The sequence below is a fragment of the Muscardinus avellanarius genome, assembly GCF_963383645.1.
Source record: "Muscardinus avellanarius genome assembly, chromosome: 11".
Taxonomy (NCBI): Eukaryota; Metazoa; Chordata; class Mammalia; order Rodentia; family Gliridae; genus Muscardinus; species Muscardinus avellanarius.
Window position 1 is genome coordinate 53652602 of NC_137797.1, and position 14820 is coordinate 53667421.

A 14820-nucleotide genomic window follows, 5' to 3' on the forward strand; every position below is an offset into this window, starting at 1 on the left:
AAAATGTCAGAATGCTAACTGGGCAACTTAAAAACCTTGGGGATCTTATATTTTGCATTTGTCTGATTATTTTCTTCAGAAAACAAAAATTTTCTAAGGTGCAATTTTTCTTAGAATGTCATCTTGATCATGACCATTTTTCTCCCATGCCCATGACAACCCAGATTAATTTATGGAAAATGGAGGCAGGGCATGCTACATCTGTGCATGAACCTGGAGTATGGGGGTGGGGCCTTGAGGGGTCACCGTCCTGGGGAGAGTAGCATACGAACCATAAAAACATAGTGAATGTCTTTGACCAATCTGTAAATGCGCAGCAGTCATGAAGTAATCAATGGCCTGCCACTGATGTTATTACTCTGCCACACTAAATACAGTAAGGCTCATCGTACTTTTAGAACACAAAACAGTTTCAGAAAGTATAAAAACTTAAAGCATTGTCCCCATGTACTTTATAAAAACAAAACAAACAATTTTCTTACATTAAAATTAAGTGCTGAAAAGATACAAATGAGTTTTTGAGCAAATAAAAACAGGTCTGAGCTACTCCTTGTCAACCCAATAAGGCTCAGCTATGTCGTATCTTTCAGATTACCAGCATCAGGGGACTCGAGCTCAGCTAACGAGTTTTGGCAACACTGTCCTCTGCTGAATATTCCCATTGGCATCTGTCATCTGCGCCAAATTAGTCCTCAGTTTGGAGGCTGAGCTGGAAGGTGGAGGTAACTTGGAAATCGACGTGATAGCACCAGTGCTCTCGCTGATTCTTTTCACTGAAGTTTTCTCCCCGGTCGGAGGCTTTGGCAACCGCCTCCTGAGCCAGGGGTGCCGTAAAGCCTGGCCCGGGGTCATGCGAACCGCAGGATCCCATTCTAAACACTGTTTTAAGAAGTCAAGAAATAGGGGATCGTCACATCCCTTCAGTGCATTCCCCCACTCTCTGCTCTCTGGCGGGCCCCTCAGTTTCCCTCTCCGGGAACGGCCTCCATTGAGAACCACGGAGCCATCTGAAAGAGTCGTGACGGTGCAGTAACGGGGATAACCCTTGGAGCTCACAAAATTTTTGGCTCGTTTGGATGCATCCAACAGTTTCTGGGAGGGCATGCCCAACAGCTCAATCATACAGGCCAGCTGGTCCCCTTCATCCTCCCCAGGAAGGAGGGGGTATCCCGTCAGGAGCTCTGCTAAAATGCAGCCCAGGCTCCACATATCGATGGGCATGCCGTACCTGGCCCCAAGGATCACTTCTGGAGCCCGGTAGAAACGCGACTGGATGTATGTGTAGACACGCTGATGCTCATAACAACTGGAGCCAAAATCAATCACTTTAATACTGCTTCTACCCTGCTGCTTTAACAAAATGTTCTCGGGCTTAAGGTCACAGTGAATTATTCTGTTTTTGTGCAAAGCATCCAAGCACTGTAGAATCGAGTGGGCAAATTTGCGGACCAAAGGTAGGCTGAAGCCCTGGAATTTATTCTTCTTGATGAGCTCATAGAGGTTTATACTCAGCAACTCAAACGTCATGCAGATGTGGTTGCGGAAGGTGAAATTCTCCAACATGTGGATGACGTTCATGGTGTTGTCCTTGTCCTGCTTCCGTAGGTGCTCCAGGATTCGGATCTCCTCCGCAGCCTGCCGGTGAAAGCGCTTCTCGTTCCGCACCATCTTGAGGGCAACGTGCTGGTGGACTTTGTGATCATACGCCTTGACCACCTGCCCAAAGCTCCCTTTCCCAATGACCTTGAGGACCTCGTACCTGTATGCCACATGATCGTGGGGCACCTGCACATACGATCCCTGGTCATCATCATAGCCACCATTGTTGGGTCCTCCCGTCATGCCTTGGCGCTTCTTTGCATTTGGACCCAAGAAATATATTTCAGGGTAGCTGAAAATCTCATGGTGTTCAAAGGCTGTTAGTTTTTGCATGTATTGCTTCATTGCTTGCTCAGGTGTCATGGGGGTGGCTTTGACCTTCCCCATGCTTTCCATAGACTTCAGAGAGGCGGAGCTCCCCTGACGTCTGTGAATGCTCTCCAGCTGCCGCTCCGGCACCACCGGCAGGCCCGTCTTGCCCACTGTCGTAAGCCCGTTTGGTTGTGTGGTGAGCACTGTCCGCTTGTTACTGTTGTCCTCAAACAGCTGCTGCACCTGGATCTGCCCATGACTGTGGCTGCTGACATGCAGGTGATCATTCATTGTGTGCTTACTGCCACCAATCTGTAATTCAGACAGGAAACATAAATTGAATGCCTGCCTGTTCAAAATGTGATCTTTCACCAGTCAGTCCTCATCCCCACCTCCACAAAACCCAACTTGGTTTGAATCCACAGTCAAGACAGTCTTAGGAAATAGAGAGTTGTGCACCCAGGCGGGACCCCATGAACACAATGACTAAGAACATGGATGTGGTGCTGACAGGCTCTGACACAATAAAGGAAAGAGGCCAGGTGACTGGTAAGGCTAGGAAACACAGGAAGGAAGGAACCCACAAATGCCATACCTAACAGACGAGTGGTTTGCTATACAGAGTCCTTAGATTAAGTTCCTCATGGAGGCAGAGACCAATCTTTCTTGTTCATCATTCGGTACCTATCATTGAATATCAGACCTGACACACCACAGGTGTTCTACTCCATCCACACTTGATGTAGAAATGACTTATGATACGGAAAAGGCACGAGCCAATCAGCATCTACACTTGCTCCCCAACCCCAGATCACAGAACCTTCCACATTTCAAACAGCAGTTTCCTTATTAACATGAGGACAAGGACCAAGACTATCTTGTGTACTCTTTCAGCAAAGAGTCCAGTTCTAGTCCAAAAAAACATGTCATCGCTATTTTCTTTTCCTTGGAAAGCTGATGAAACCTAGGAAACTTATGTGATCCAGTGACAAAGAAAATTGTGCTTGTAGGCTTGAAAAATCCCCATACTGTAGTTATCTTGTAACTATTTTTAAAAGATTTTTAGGCTTTACTGACTGTAATGACCATTTTAAGCCATTCAGCCCATCAAACCAAGTGACCACCATACCATTTTGGGTCTTTTGTTTCAGTCTATGGCTCTGCTTTCTTAAGGCATGCATTTCAATGGACTGATGGGATACTCAGCTTTCCAACATAAAATACAAGTAGCAATTTCAGGCATACATGGTATCCCTAAACAGCCTTGTCTCAACAAAACTAAACTGTTAAATCAAGGTCTTCTCATGAGAATCTTCCTGGGATTCCTCCAAGCAACCGGATATACGATTATCATAAGAAATTTCAAAGATTAACCTGTCATTCACAATCTGCCTCATTCATTCCATTGGTATTAACAAGAGTCCAGACACAAAAATGGCAATGTTCCTGTGCTTCAGGAGTTCACAATAAACTAGCTAAAGTCCTCTGTCAACAGTATTTTTTCTATTATCCCCTACCAAATCCTACCTTTTGGGCTTTTTTCTTTTATACTACTAGAAGAGTGATAGTGCTCCATAGACGTAATGTAGTAATTTGCAAAATGGCTTGGGAACACCTTTGACATGCCTAATGTGTGTAATGACAATCTGCAGTGAGGTTTCTCTCTGCTTGCTTCTAAAATAGAGAAGAAGATAGTTCCTGGCCTACCTGACTATGAGTTCATAGAGATCAAGGATTCTACTTCTCGGATAAATTTTTAGAAGACTTCCCAGTTGAGCCCTTTTATTAAACTCAGAGATGATACTCCATTCTAGGTGACCTTATATTCTATTAAGAGTGGCTAGACAGGTTATCTTCATTTTACACCAAACACAGGCAGTCCATAAAAATACATTAGGAAACTCTTAGGCATCTTATGAAAGTAGTACAGGCTTCTCAGGCCTCATTCTCTGCACCCCTCTTCTCCACTGTAGTCTTTCAAACATGAGGAACAAAATGACCTAAAATTCAAAATATATCTCTTCTACAGAACCACTCTCTTAAGGGAAGGAGGAAGGCATTCCAGAAAAAAAAAAAAAAAAACCTATATTACTTGTATACATGCTATAAAAGCATAAACTTTCATTAAGGACAACATTAACCTTGAAGCTTTAAGATTCCTAATATGACAGCCAAGTAAAAACTTCTGAATATCAGGAATTCACTTTAGTTTTTGCTATAGCAGTTTTTGTTCCGCACAATTCAAAAAATGATTATGAAATGCTTTAGTAACTAGACCTAGAGAGTTGGACCATAAACTGGACCCCTCCTATCTCTCCGACTGTCTTCTCTTGGTCTCCTATTGTAGTACCAACTATTAGTTCACCTGTCCTGAGTTAGGTTCAAGGGTTCAAGGTTCAGATCTTTTGGTGTCTCACCCCTACAATTCACTGGTTGATCCTGACTTCTGGCAGGGTTTCAGCACTACTCATTGGCTGATATCTACCCTTTAGTAGATAGTACCCTTCAGACTTACTGAATCCATGTCTCCCCTCTCAAGACACAGTTGTCCAACTGCTAATCAGCTTCCTCTCCCAGAGCCAACTCAAACTTAAGTCATGATTTCTCTACCCAAGTGGTTTCCTTCTCATGACCCTCACCTTTTGGACAAATGGAAGCATCACCCTACATAATTACTTAAGTTGAACACCTGGAAACTGCATACCTGGAAAGCCCTCTCGGCATCTCCCTCTACCTTCCCAAATCATCAGGAGGCCTCGTCACATCTATTAACTCATACTTTTTCCCATCCTCTTGTCTACCTTCCTCTTGTCTTTCACTGGGACAATCAAAGTATCGCCCATAACACACCTCCTTGTTCCTTAGCCTCAAATTCCTCAAATCTCTTCTTCACAATGTTAAGAATCCCCATTTCAAAATGTGTCAATCCGAGGCTGCTCCTGCTTCTGTTTACGGCCCATGGCTACATCCCATTTCCACAGTGAATACAAGAACCTGAGGAGCTAAAATGTAAAGCCTAAATAATCTAAGCCCTCCGGTCTCACCTACCACTGTCGCTCTTCTCTCTAAAGGAACAATCCCCAAGACCCATGGAAACATGGTGTACTTTTATATTCCTCTGCTTTTGGGGCAGTCACATTTCATATGAGCCAGGGGAATTTTCAGTTAGACGCACATGAAATGAATCCATCTCCACTATTTAGTAACTGCAACTTTGTGACCCTGGGCAATTTACTTAATCTCTGTGAACTCCAGTGTCCTTGTCTGCAAAAAGAAGGTAACAAAGCTACCTCATTAGGGCCATTAGGAGGATTAAAAAGGTAATATGTGCAAAGTGCTTAGTATGGTACTTAGCAAGTGAGGGCTACTATTATTGTCCTTTTCAGACACTGCTTGAAATCTCCTTTCTCCCCCTGTCTAGGTGACAAACTCCTATTTACTCTTCAATGCCTGGCTCAACTCTCACCTCCTCTGGCCTTCTCAACAGCTCCTTCTGTACTTACAGTACACTGCTCTATTATTAATAACACTTACTTCATTTTACTGTAATTGCTTTCACATCATATGCACCCACCTGGTTGTGAGCAATTAAAGGGCAGTGTCACCTCTTATCTTTCTAACACTCTATTAAGGTAAATTCAGACATACAATAAATACTTCCAATAAACAAAAAACATCTGCTGAACAGAAGAACACATGTCAGTAAATCCCTGTTAACTCTCAACTTCCTTAGAATTATTTTTGAGAAATATACTTTGTACCTTCAAAAGAAAACATGAAGTCAATGCCCAGGGAGTTGGGAAATGTCCCCAGTGGCCTAAGTCACAAGATGTTAGTACATCAGCAGTGGTTCAGAGGCAGAGGAGAGCTGGTTAAAGAGGACATGTAGCAGCCGGGCGTGGTGGCGCACGCTTGTAATCCCCGCGCTTGGGAGGCGGAGACAGGAGGATCGTGCAGGTTCGAAGCCAGCACGACCCTGTTTCCAAATAAGAAGTACAAAATAGGTCTGGGACTGTAACCCGGAGGTAGAAGGGTTTCCAGGAACCCCAGTACCACCCCCCCCCCAAAAAAGAGGACCTGTAGCAGATGTATCAACCAAACACCTAAAAGCCACACTTGGGGCCTCAAACTTTCCAGAACTTAAAAGAGATTTACATGAGAGCTCTAGGAAAATAGGAATTTGAGTCTCACACACTGTAGGACTCTCAAAATCACAACCAAACTCTGAAGTACAATCAACTGATCTATAGAGGGAAGGGGACAACTAGAAAAGCCAGACCATTTGCAGAATACATATGCTAGGACTACATCATTAATGTAAAGCACACTGAAAATCTTGCATGCCTACTTGAGCCTCCTGGTGTCTGAGATACTGGCTAATTCCTACTTGCTAACATCTGGAAGTGGGTTACATTTAAAAACAAACACTAAATGAATACCACAGTTAAAGGAGTCACAACTGATAGGTTAAATGGAGGAACCTACAAAAGTCTCCACTAACCATGAATGACTTAGCATTAAAAACTACTACAGAGGAACAACAGTTTAACAAGTTTGGTAGTTTTAATCTCTTCAAATAAAAAAATGGCAAATTTTTCACTGTGTTAATATTTCTGGGCACTTAAAAACGTTCCCCAAGTCATCTTAGAAATGTTGTAGTATTATGAGAATAACAATGAGTCCAAAAAGACTGAGATGTTAGCTCTTCCCCAGTACATACTGAAGGTCTGTGTGGCCCTAAGCCAAGTGTCTACTTTCTTCTTCCAACTGTTATTGTTTTTTCAAAATAAATTTTAGCCAGGTGTGGTGGCGCATGTTTATAATCCCAGTATTTGGGAGGCTGAGACCAGAGGATCATAGTTCGCGGACAGCCTCAGCTACTTAGTGAGGCCATCCACAACTTAGTGAGACCCTGCTTCAAATTAAAGAATAAAAAATAGGGCAAGGGGTATAGCTCGGAGGTTGAATTCCCCTGGGTTCCATCCCCAGACCCACACACAAAATAATAATAATAATTAATTAATTAAAAAGAATAAATAAATATAAATTTCAATTATTTAACTTCAGTTAATTTTACAGAGGCAAAACAGGTAACCAGAGACTGGAGAGTGCTTTAAATATTAAAAGTTATAAAAGTGATAAATATGAATATTTTTAAATTTGAAAAACTAAATATATTAGTATCTACTACACAATATTAAAAAAAAATCACTAAGGTAACCAAGATAATTATTGAACGCAGCACTTGAGAGGTTGAAACGGGAGGATTGCAAGTTCAAAGCCAGCCTCAGCAACTTAGCCTCTTTGCAACACAGCAAGACCTTATTTCCAAATAAAAAATAAAACTGGGCTAGAGGCATGGCTTGGAAATAGAATGCCACTGGGTTCAATCCTCTGCACCACGGGGGGGGGGGGGGGGATAGAGGCAGGTATACTTTAGGACAAACAAAAATAAACTAATGACTAAAGTATATGACAAAAGATATAAAGACACAGAAAACAACGGGGAATGGGCAATTCCAAGGTTCATAATCTTTATAATCACACAGTTGCCTGCCTATTATATCATTTACAAGGGAAAATATGGGCAAAAATTCTATGACAAAAGACGAGTTTCCTCTTCTTACTGCCCCTTTCTCCCTACTCATTCTAAAATAGTTCTTCTCGGGTGTGACTGCTCTGGAATTAAAATCTTAAAACCTGACAAATACATGGGAGTATCAATCTGCAAAGGTTCTTGCATTTATAATAAGGCCAGTACAATTTCCTGGACTTGGGAATGCCAGGCACTATATATTAAAACCAGACTCAGGAGGCTGCGAGGCTGTATAGTATGCATTAGTGTGAGTTGGCTTGGGAATCTTGGCCAAATGAGTTCACCTGTGTAGTCTACTTCCTCCTCTAACAATGAAGGAGAAGAACCAGATAAATTCGGTGGTCCTTAAAACTTTCCTATTCCATAAATTCTGTGATGCTAACAAATGAAATCAAAACCAAACATCATTCAAAACTCAAATTCACACTTATAAAACCAAGCATTTAATAATTAACAGCATACTGGAGTTTATACTTAAGTTAGAAATGGGTAAACCAGGCGTATGCCTCGACAAAACTCAGACATCTCATCAGAACTACTGAAGAGCATGTCCACATATCTTCTCCTTTCCAGCACACCACAGGCTATCCATCATTCTTCCAGAGGAGACTTTTTGTTTTCACTAATCTCATTACATATTTCAATTGCAAAGAGGCTCTGATCAAGCAAAGCCCATCCTTAAAAAAAACTGGAATTCAGATGCAAACCAAGTATTCCTTTCCCAGTTCACATCATGTCATGTGATTACATCAACACATGGAAAAAACCTGGATGGTATATTTTCCAAATTGTCAGATAATTCTAAACCAAACCAAAACGGGGTGGGGGGGGGAGGCAAACCCTTACAACCAATGGCAGTTCCTTAACTAAAATGTCACTGTGACAAGAACATTCAAGGACAATATGCAGAATCTTCCATCCTACCTGCAGACTTTCCCTTCCATCAACAGTTCAACACAGATTACTTAATTTCTATAATAGTGAATTCCTAGCCCCTGGGACTAGACATGTCAGGAAAGAAAGAGAATGATTAACAACAAAACATTTTCCTACAAAACTTGTCTACATCCCTCCAAGTCTAACAGGATGTCTACTGTCTAGACATCCGCTCACAAATTCTTCCCCAATAAACAAGTTTGCCCATAGCATATGACCCCAGAGCTGGGCCCCCGAACCCTGGGCTACAAATGGTCTTTTTCTACTCAACTTTCACTTGGCAAACAACCACATCCCCAGCAAACATCCCTCACACAGGACCATCTTAGGGTCTTCTCTGAAAGATCCAGTTGAGAGCAAGATCTTACACCCTCACCTGTTCCCCAAGCACAGCTCCTCCTCTAGGCTGCCAGTCCCAGACCAAGGGCCCTTCCTGGGAGCAGGGGAAGGTGCATGTTGAAGTGGAATCCAGCTAGGCTTCAGCCACCAGCCCCACGCTGGGCTCTCCCTCCCTCCAGGCCCTGGGGGACCATAGCACCTGTCAGGCTCCTTTCCCTTGCCACCTACAAAGCAAAGCTACCCCTTTCCTTCTGAACAACATCCACCTAGAGAATCCTACTGGGGTGGCTTGTTTTGTTTTGACTGCTGCTGTGGCTCTTAATTTTGTTAATGTTAATTACAATTTCTGCTGTGCTCAAACCTGTAGCACTCATAAAACATGCTTACACACGCGGGGGACAATTGGCGGTGCTCCCTGCTGGCTGGAGCCAGGCCTCAGAGGCTCTTGGGGGATCGATTTTCCGGGCAGGGCAACCTGGCTGTCCCCTAACACAAATCTGTTTCTATAAATACCCACGACCCACGGGAGGGGTTGGGGATGTTTACCTGGTCGGAGAAGGGAGCTGTGGGAAGCAAGGAATAAGAAAGAAAGAAGAAAGAAGAAAGAAGAGAGAGAAAGAAAGAAAGAAAGAAAGAAAGAAAGAAAGAAAGAAAGCAAGCAAGCAAGCAAGCAGGCAAGCAGGCAGGCTGCCCGGAGGAAGTTCCAAGGAAGAGGAGCCCCGGGGTGGGCGGGCTCCGGAGGGGAAGTCAGGGGCCCACGCCACCAATCTTCCTTTGTGGCTGCAGCTCTGGCTCACCCAGGTTACTGAGGGCGGCGTCGAGGACAGGCCCCCGCCAGGGCGCGGAGCCGCCCGCACTCGGCCCTCTCCCCCCCGGGGTCCGAGCCCTGGCAGCCGGGTGTTCCCCCGGGGCCCTCCCGCCGCCCACCCCGGCCCCGCGGGCTGGGTCTCACCGTGTGGACTGCGGCGGCCGCGTTGCTGGCCCGGAGAGGCGGCAGGGCGATGGGGGAGGGCGGGCCGGTCCCCACTCCGCTCCGGGGGGCCCCCGCGCCGAGCCCCGGGGAAGCCTGCAGCTGGCGGACGGCGCTGTCCCCTCCTCGGCCTGGGAGCCGCGCGCGGGAGGAGACAAAAGAGGATCAGGGGGGGAAAGAGTCACCAGACCCCCACCCCGATGGCCAGCGGAGCCCCTCTCCGACGGTAAAATCGGGGCGCGGGCAGGGGGCCCGGGCTCGGCTCCCGGCGCGCACGGGCGGGGCTCGGGCTGCTGCAAAGTTGAGTCGGGCCCGGGAGCGGGAGTTCGCGCCCCGGCGGGGGCGGCCGGCCGAGGCCAGCAGGGCGGCCCCCCAGGAGGGCGCCGGGACCCCCGGGCCACCGCCAGCCCCGCGCCCGCCCCGGGCCGGCCGGGCGCGCCCTCCTTACCCGGCGGGTAGGCGGCGGGAGCGGCGGCCGAAGGTTTCCTGGTTAACATGGCCGCTGGAGAGGCAGAGGCATGTCAGGGCTGCCGTCGCCGCCGCCGGTCCTGCTGCTCCTTCTCGCGGCCGCCGCCGCCTCCGGGCGGCCCCTGGCGCGGCTCTCCGCCTGCTACAGCCAGACACACTCAGCCCGCTGCATGCCCCCGGCCCGGGCCCGCCGCCGCGAGCCCCCGCTCTCCTCCTCGCCGCCGCCGTCCTCCTCGTCCCCGGGCGGCGGCAGCACCCCCCGGCCCGTGCACATGCCTCGCCCTCCCCCGCGCCGCGGCCTCCGGCTCCCTCCCGAAGGGGCGCGGGGAGCGGGCTGCACCGCGAGCGCCGGCTGCGAGCCTCCTCCCGGCCCGCGCGCCCCCGCGCACGCTCGCCCCCCCGCGCGCGGCCCCGCGGACAGCCCCGCCCCCCGCAGGCCCCTCCCCGGACTCCCCCGGCCCGGCCGCACGCGCTCGCGGCGCCCCTCCCCCACCCGGCCGCCCGCAGCAGGGGCCTCCTCCTCCTCCCCAGGCTCGGCGGAGCGGCCCCGCCACTCCCGCCGGACCCGCAGCCTCCGCTCGCCCCCGCCAGCCCCCGCCGACCCTCGGCCCGCCCCCCTCCGCTCCCCCTCCGACGACCTTTATCCCTGCCCGGCTTCCCCTGCAATGCCCCTCCTTTGCCTCACAGCGCAACCTACCGCTGCTTCCCTCCGACTGCAATCGCTGCAGAGACCCCTCCCCTTCTAAGCGCGCCCCTAAACACAAATGCATTTTGCAGCTCCTAATGGCTGCTTGCAAACAATACTGTCTCCCCCCTCCCCACGCTCCCGGGTCTCAGCGACTTAACCACCCTCCTTCCTAATTTATCGTGTAGATAACTTAGTTGTGCAAGGGTCACCTCTGAGCGCCAACCCCGGTGGAGGGGCTGCAGCCGAGACAGGTGATCCCCAACGTGGGCGAAGGAGGGGGCTCCCCTCCCACCTCCACTCCACCACGCACACACCCTCCCGGATTTACTGACACCAAGTGACCGCTCTCCAGTCGCTAGGACAGGGGGAGGCACAGAGGCGCGCGTGGACGGCAGCTGGGGAAGCAGTTGGCTGCGGGTTGCTAGGCAAAAATAAACATCAGAGACGCCTCCCATTTCCTTACAACTCCGAGCCTCTCCCCAGCGCGGCCACAGGAGTGGCACACCTTCCTTTCAGCTCCGTGCAGCGAGGGAGCGACCTCCAATTCCTCTCATTCTCGGAGATGATTCTTTCTCCCTTCCCCTCCAAGACACGTGGAGAATATCTCTGCTTTCTTAATTTGCCACGAACAGTTTCTCTTTCTCGCGAAGACCTCCCCCAAATCGCTTGCCTGTCTAACACCTGCCCCTCATACACAGCACACACAATATGCCTTTGTCCAAAGGTCACAGGTTGGCCGGGCGTGGTGGCGCACGCCTGTAATCCCAGCATTTGGGAGGCTGAGACAGGAGGGTCACGGTTCGCTGACAACCTCAGCTACTTAGTGAGGCCCTTTGCAACTTAGTGAGACCCTGTTTCAAAATAAAGAATAAAAAATAGGGCTGGGGGCGTAGCTCAGAAGTAGAATGCTGAGGATGGGTTCCATCCTCAGTACCGCAAAAAATAAAAAAATAATAATAAAAAAACAAAGGTCACGGGTTTCTCAGTTTCTCTCTAGCTTCCACAGATCAGTGAAAATATATGACCCGGGAGTGGAATGGGACCCGCAGGGAAACACACCACAAATACTGTGTAGATGTATGTTTCTGTCACATTGAACCTCATTATGGTGTATGATTACAATGTACCAATCAAACTATGCTAATTAACAACCCTCCCCCCCCCCAAAAAAAAATAGATCACAGGGTTTGCCATTTCAACAGTTAGGAGGAGGATGAAAACCAAGCAAATCCCAGAATGCAGGGCAGAAAGTTATGCCATCCACTTCCTTCCTAAGAGGTGCCCAGTTCCTGAAGTTCTCCGGTAGACACGGGTTCACTGGGCTCCACCCTGTCCCGGGTGTCTCCAGGCCCTCTGGCTGGATGCAGGGTGCAGGCCCAAACTAGTGCAGACTGAAAGTGGAAGGGAGTCACCTCCTGCAGAGTTACATCGCCTCTACTGTTTGCAAATTGTCATAGCAACCTCCTACAGAGATCACCCTCTGCTTTATACAAATGCCAAAAACAGAGTGTTTTCAGGTACTGTTTGACCCTCCCAGAGCCTCTGGGGTTCCTACAGAAGAAATAAAACTGGGGGCATTGGCAGAGGGAATCAGTGACAAAAAGAAGTTTGCACAGTAATGTGTATAAAATTTGGAGCCTCCTCCTAAGAGAGTATAACCACAGTAAAATAGTCCAATCATAGCCTTTAAAAGAATTATAACTGAATTGGTCCTGGCAAGAAATATCTCCCTATGCCTATCAAAGGAGACTATCACATTTAAATCCACTTGAGAAAATATATTTAGTGCTCAGAATGAAGGAAAAAGAGGTGGGTGGGTTACTAAGTAGCTGAGATGAGACTACAATGTATTTCCTCAATCCCAGTCTCTTTTACCTATGATATTAGACCACCTTGCACTCTCTAGAGAGCGTGTCTCTCTGTCTCTCTGTCTCTCTGTCTCTCTGTCTCTCTCTCTCCCTCCCTCCCTCCCTCCCTCCCTCCCTCTCCCTCCCTCCCCCCCTCTCTCTCCCTCCTTTCCCCTTCCCCCCCCTCTCCCAGCTACACCCCCAGCACTATTTTTTTATTCTTTATTTTTAAACAAAGGTATCTTACTGAGTTGCAAAGGGCCTCACTAATTAGCTGAGGCTGTCTGGGAACCACAATCATCCTGTCTCAGCCTCCCAAGTACTGAAATTACAGGCCTGCCCCACCCTCTGATTATGAACATTTTTTTTTTACAAACACAAAGAATCATTTAGCTTTCTAAAATTTTTTTATTGGTCATTTAATTTTAATTAAAGAAAAATACATGTTTGGAAAACTGTTGTTTTATGAAATAACAAGTATATTCTGGTTTTATCTTTTCATCTTAATGTCAGAAAAATGTACCGTTAAACTAATTCTTAATGTTTGTGTGTGTGTGTGTGTGTGTGTGTGTGTGTGTGTGTGTGTACTAGAGATTGAACTCAGAGCTATTTTACTTCTGAGTTACACTCTTAGCCCTATTTTACTTCTTATTTTGAAAACAGGTTCTTGCAAGTTACTGAAGCTAGCTAGCTTCTCATCTGAAATCTTCCTGGTTTGGCCTCCAAATTATATTCCTGGCTATTAATGTGTGTGTGTGTGTGTGTGTGTGTGTGTGTTTTGACAGATATTACACCCCAACCCCAGCCTTATTTTTATTTTATTTTATTTGCTAAAATTTACGTTGCTAAAAGCCTCACTAAATTAATTGTTGAGGCTGGCTGTGGATATGTGATCATACTGTCTCAGCCTCTTAAGTCACTGGCATTATAGAGATGCACCACTGTGCCAAGCTATTTTGATTATAAGTTTTATGCCTTTGAAAATTACATTAATTCTTACTGACCTCTACATTGGTATTAGCCATTGCTTAGATTCCTCTCATTCTATTGAATGGTAATGACCTCAGCTGAATGAATGTCCAATAGAAAGATACGCACATGTTCTCCTTGGACTATGGGGAAGCACAAACTATGTAAATGTCCTCAAAATTTATTTTCATAAGCCAGGCGTGGTGGCGCACACTTGTCATCCCAGTATTTGGGAGGCTGAGACCAGAGGACCGCGGTTCGCGGACAGCCTCAGCTACTTAGTGAGGCCCTTTGCAACTCAGTGAGACCCGGTTTCAAAATAAAGACTAAAAAATAGGGCAGGGGTGTAGCTCGGAGGTCAAATGCCCCTGGGTTTCACCCCAAGACCTGCAAAACAAAAAATTTATTATCATAATCTATCATTGGTTATGGTATATGACTAAACTGCACATATATCTCTGTATAAAATTCCACAACACATACTACCATGTTTAATCTTCATAACTGGTAACCGACCAGAGCGGACTTGACTTCAAATAGTAACTTCCTTTGGGGGCCTGATTTGGTCAGTAACCTGATCCTTGGTCCTTGAACATTGTAAATCTGCTATCTGTTCTGTAATGTTTTTAAATTCCAGATTTAAGTAGATGGCCAAAAATTGAGCCTTCTGGATAGAGGATGATTTTTTTTTAAACTGGGAAAAGTACTGATCACAAGGGAAATTAGAAATTATGAATAGAAAGAAAAGAAAAGAAGCTGGGCGTGGTGGCGCAGGCTTGTAATCCCAGCATTCAGGAGGCTGACACTGGAGGATCATGGTTTGCAGACAGCCTCAGCTACTTAGAGAGGCTCTCTGCAACTTAGTGAAACCCTGTTTCAAAATAAAGAATAAAAAGTAGGGCAGGGGATGTAGCTTGGAGGTCAAATGCCCCTGAGTTCCATCCCCAGACCCACAAAGAAGAAAGAAAGAAAGAAAGAAAGAAAGAAAGAAAGAAAGAAAGAAAGAAAGAAAGAAAGAAAGAAAGGTTGACAAGTTGTCTAATCCTCGACTGAAAGGGAGGGAAAGAGGAAATGGGGGAGAGGGCACCAAGTACTG

At 47.0% G+C, this 14820-nt stretch overlaps 1 protein-coding gene across 1 annotated transcript; it reads right to left on the reverse strand.

The window, feature by feature from the left end:
• Window positions 1-615: 615 nt before the first annotated feature.
• Window positions 616-10249, reverse strand: DYRK2 (dual specificity tyrosine phosphorylation regulated kinase 2; the record flags this gene model as incomplete). Its single annotated transcript, XM_080705404.1, has 3 exons — window positions 616-2223; window positions 9735-9883; window positions 10201-10249. The coding sequence occupies 3 exons, from the start codon at window positions 10247-10249 to the stop codon at window positions 616-618; spliced, it is 1806 nt and encodes a 601-aa protein (XP_080561530.1).
• Window positions 10250-14820: the final 4571 nt, after the last annotated feature.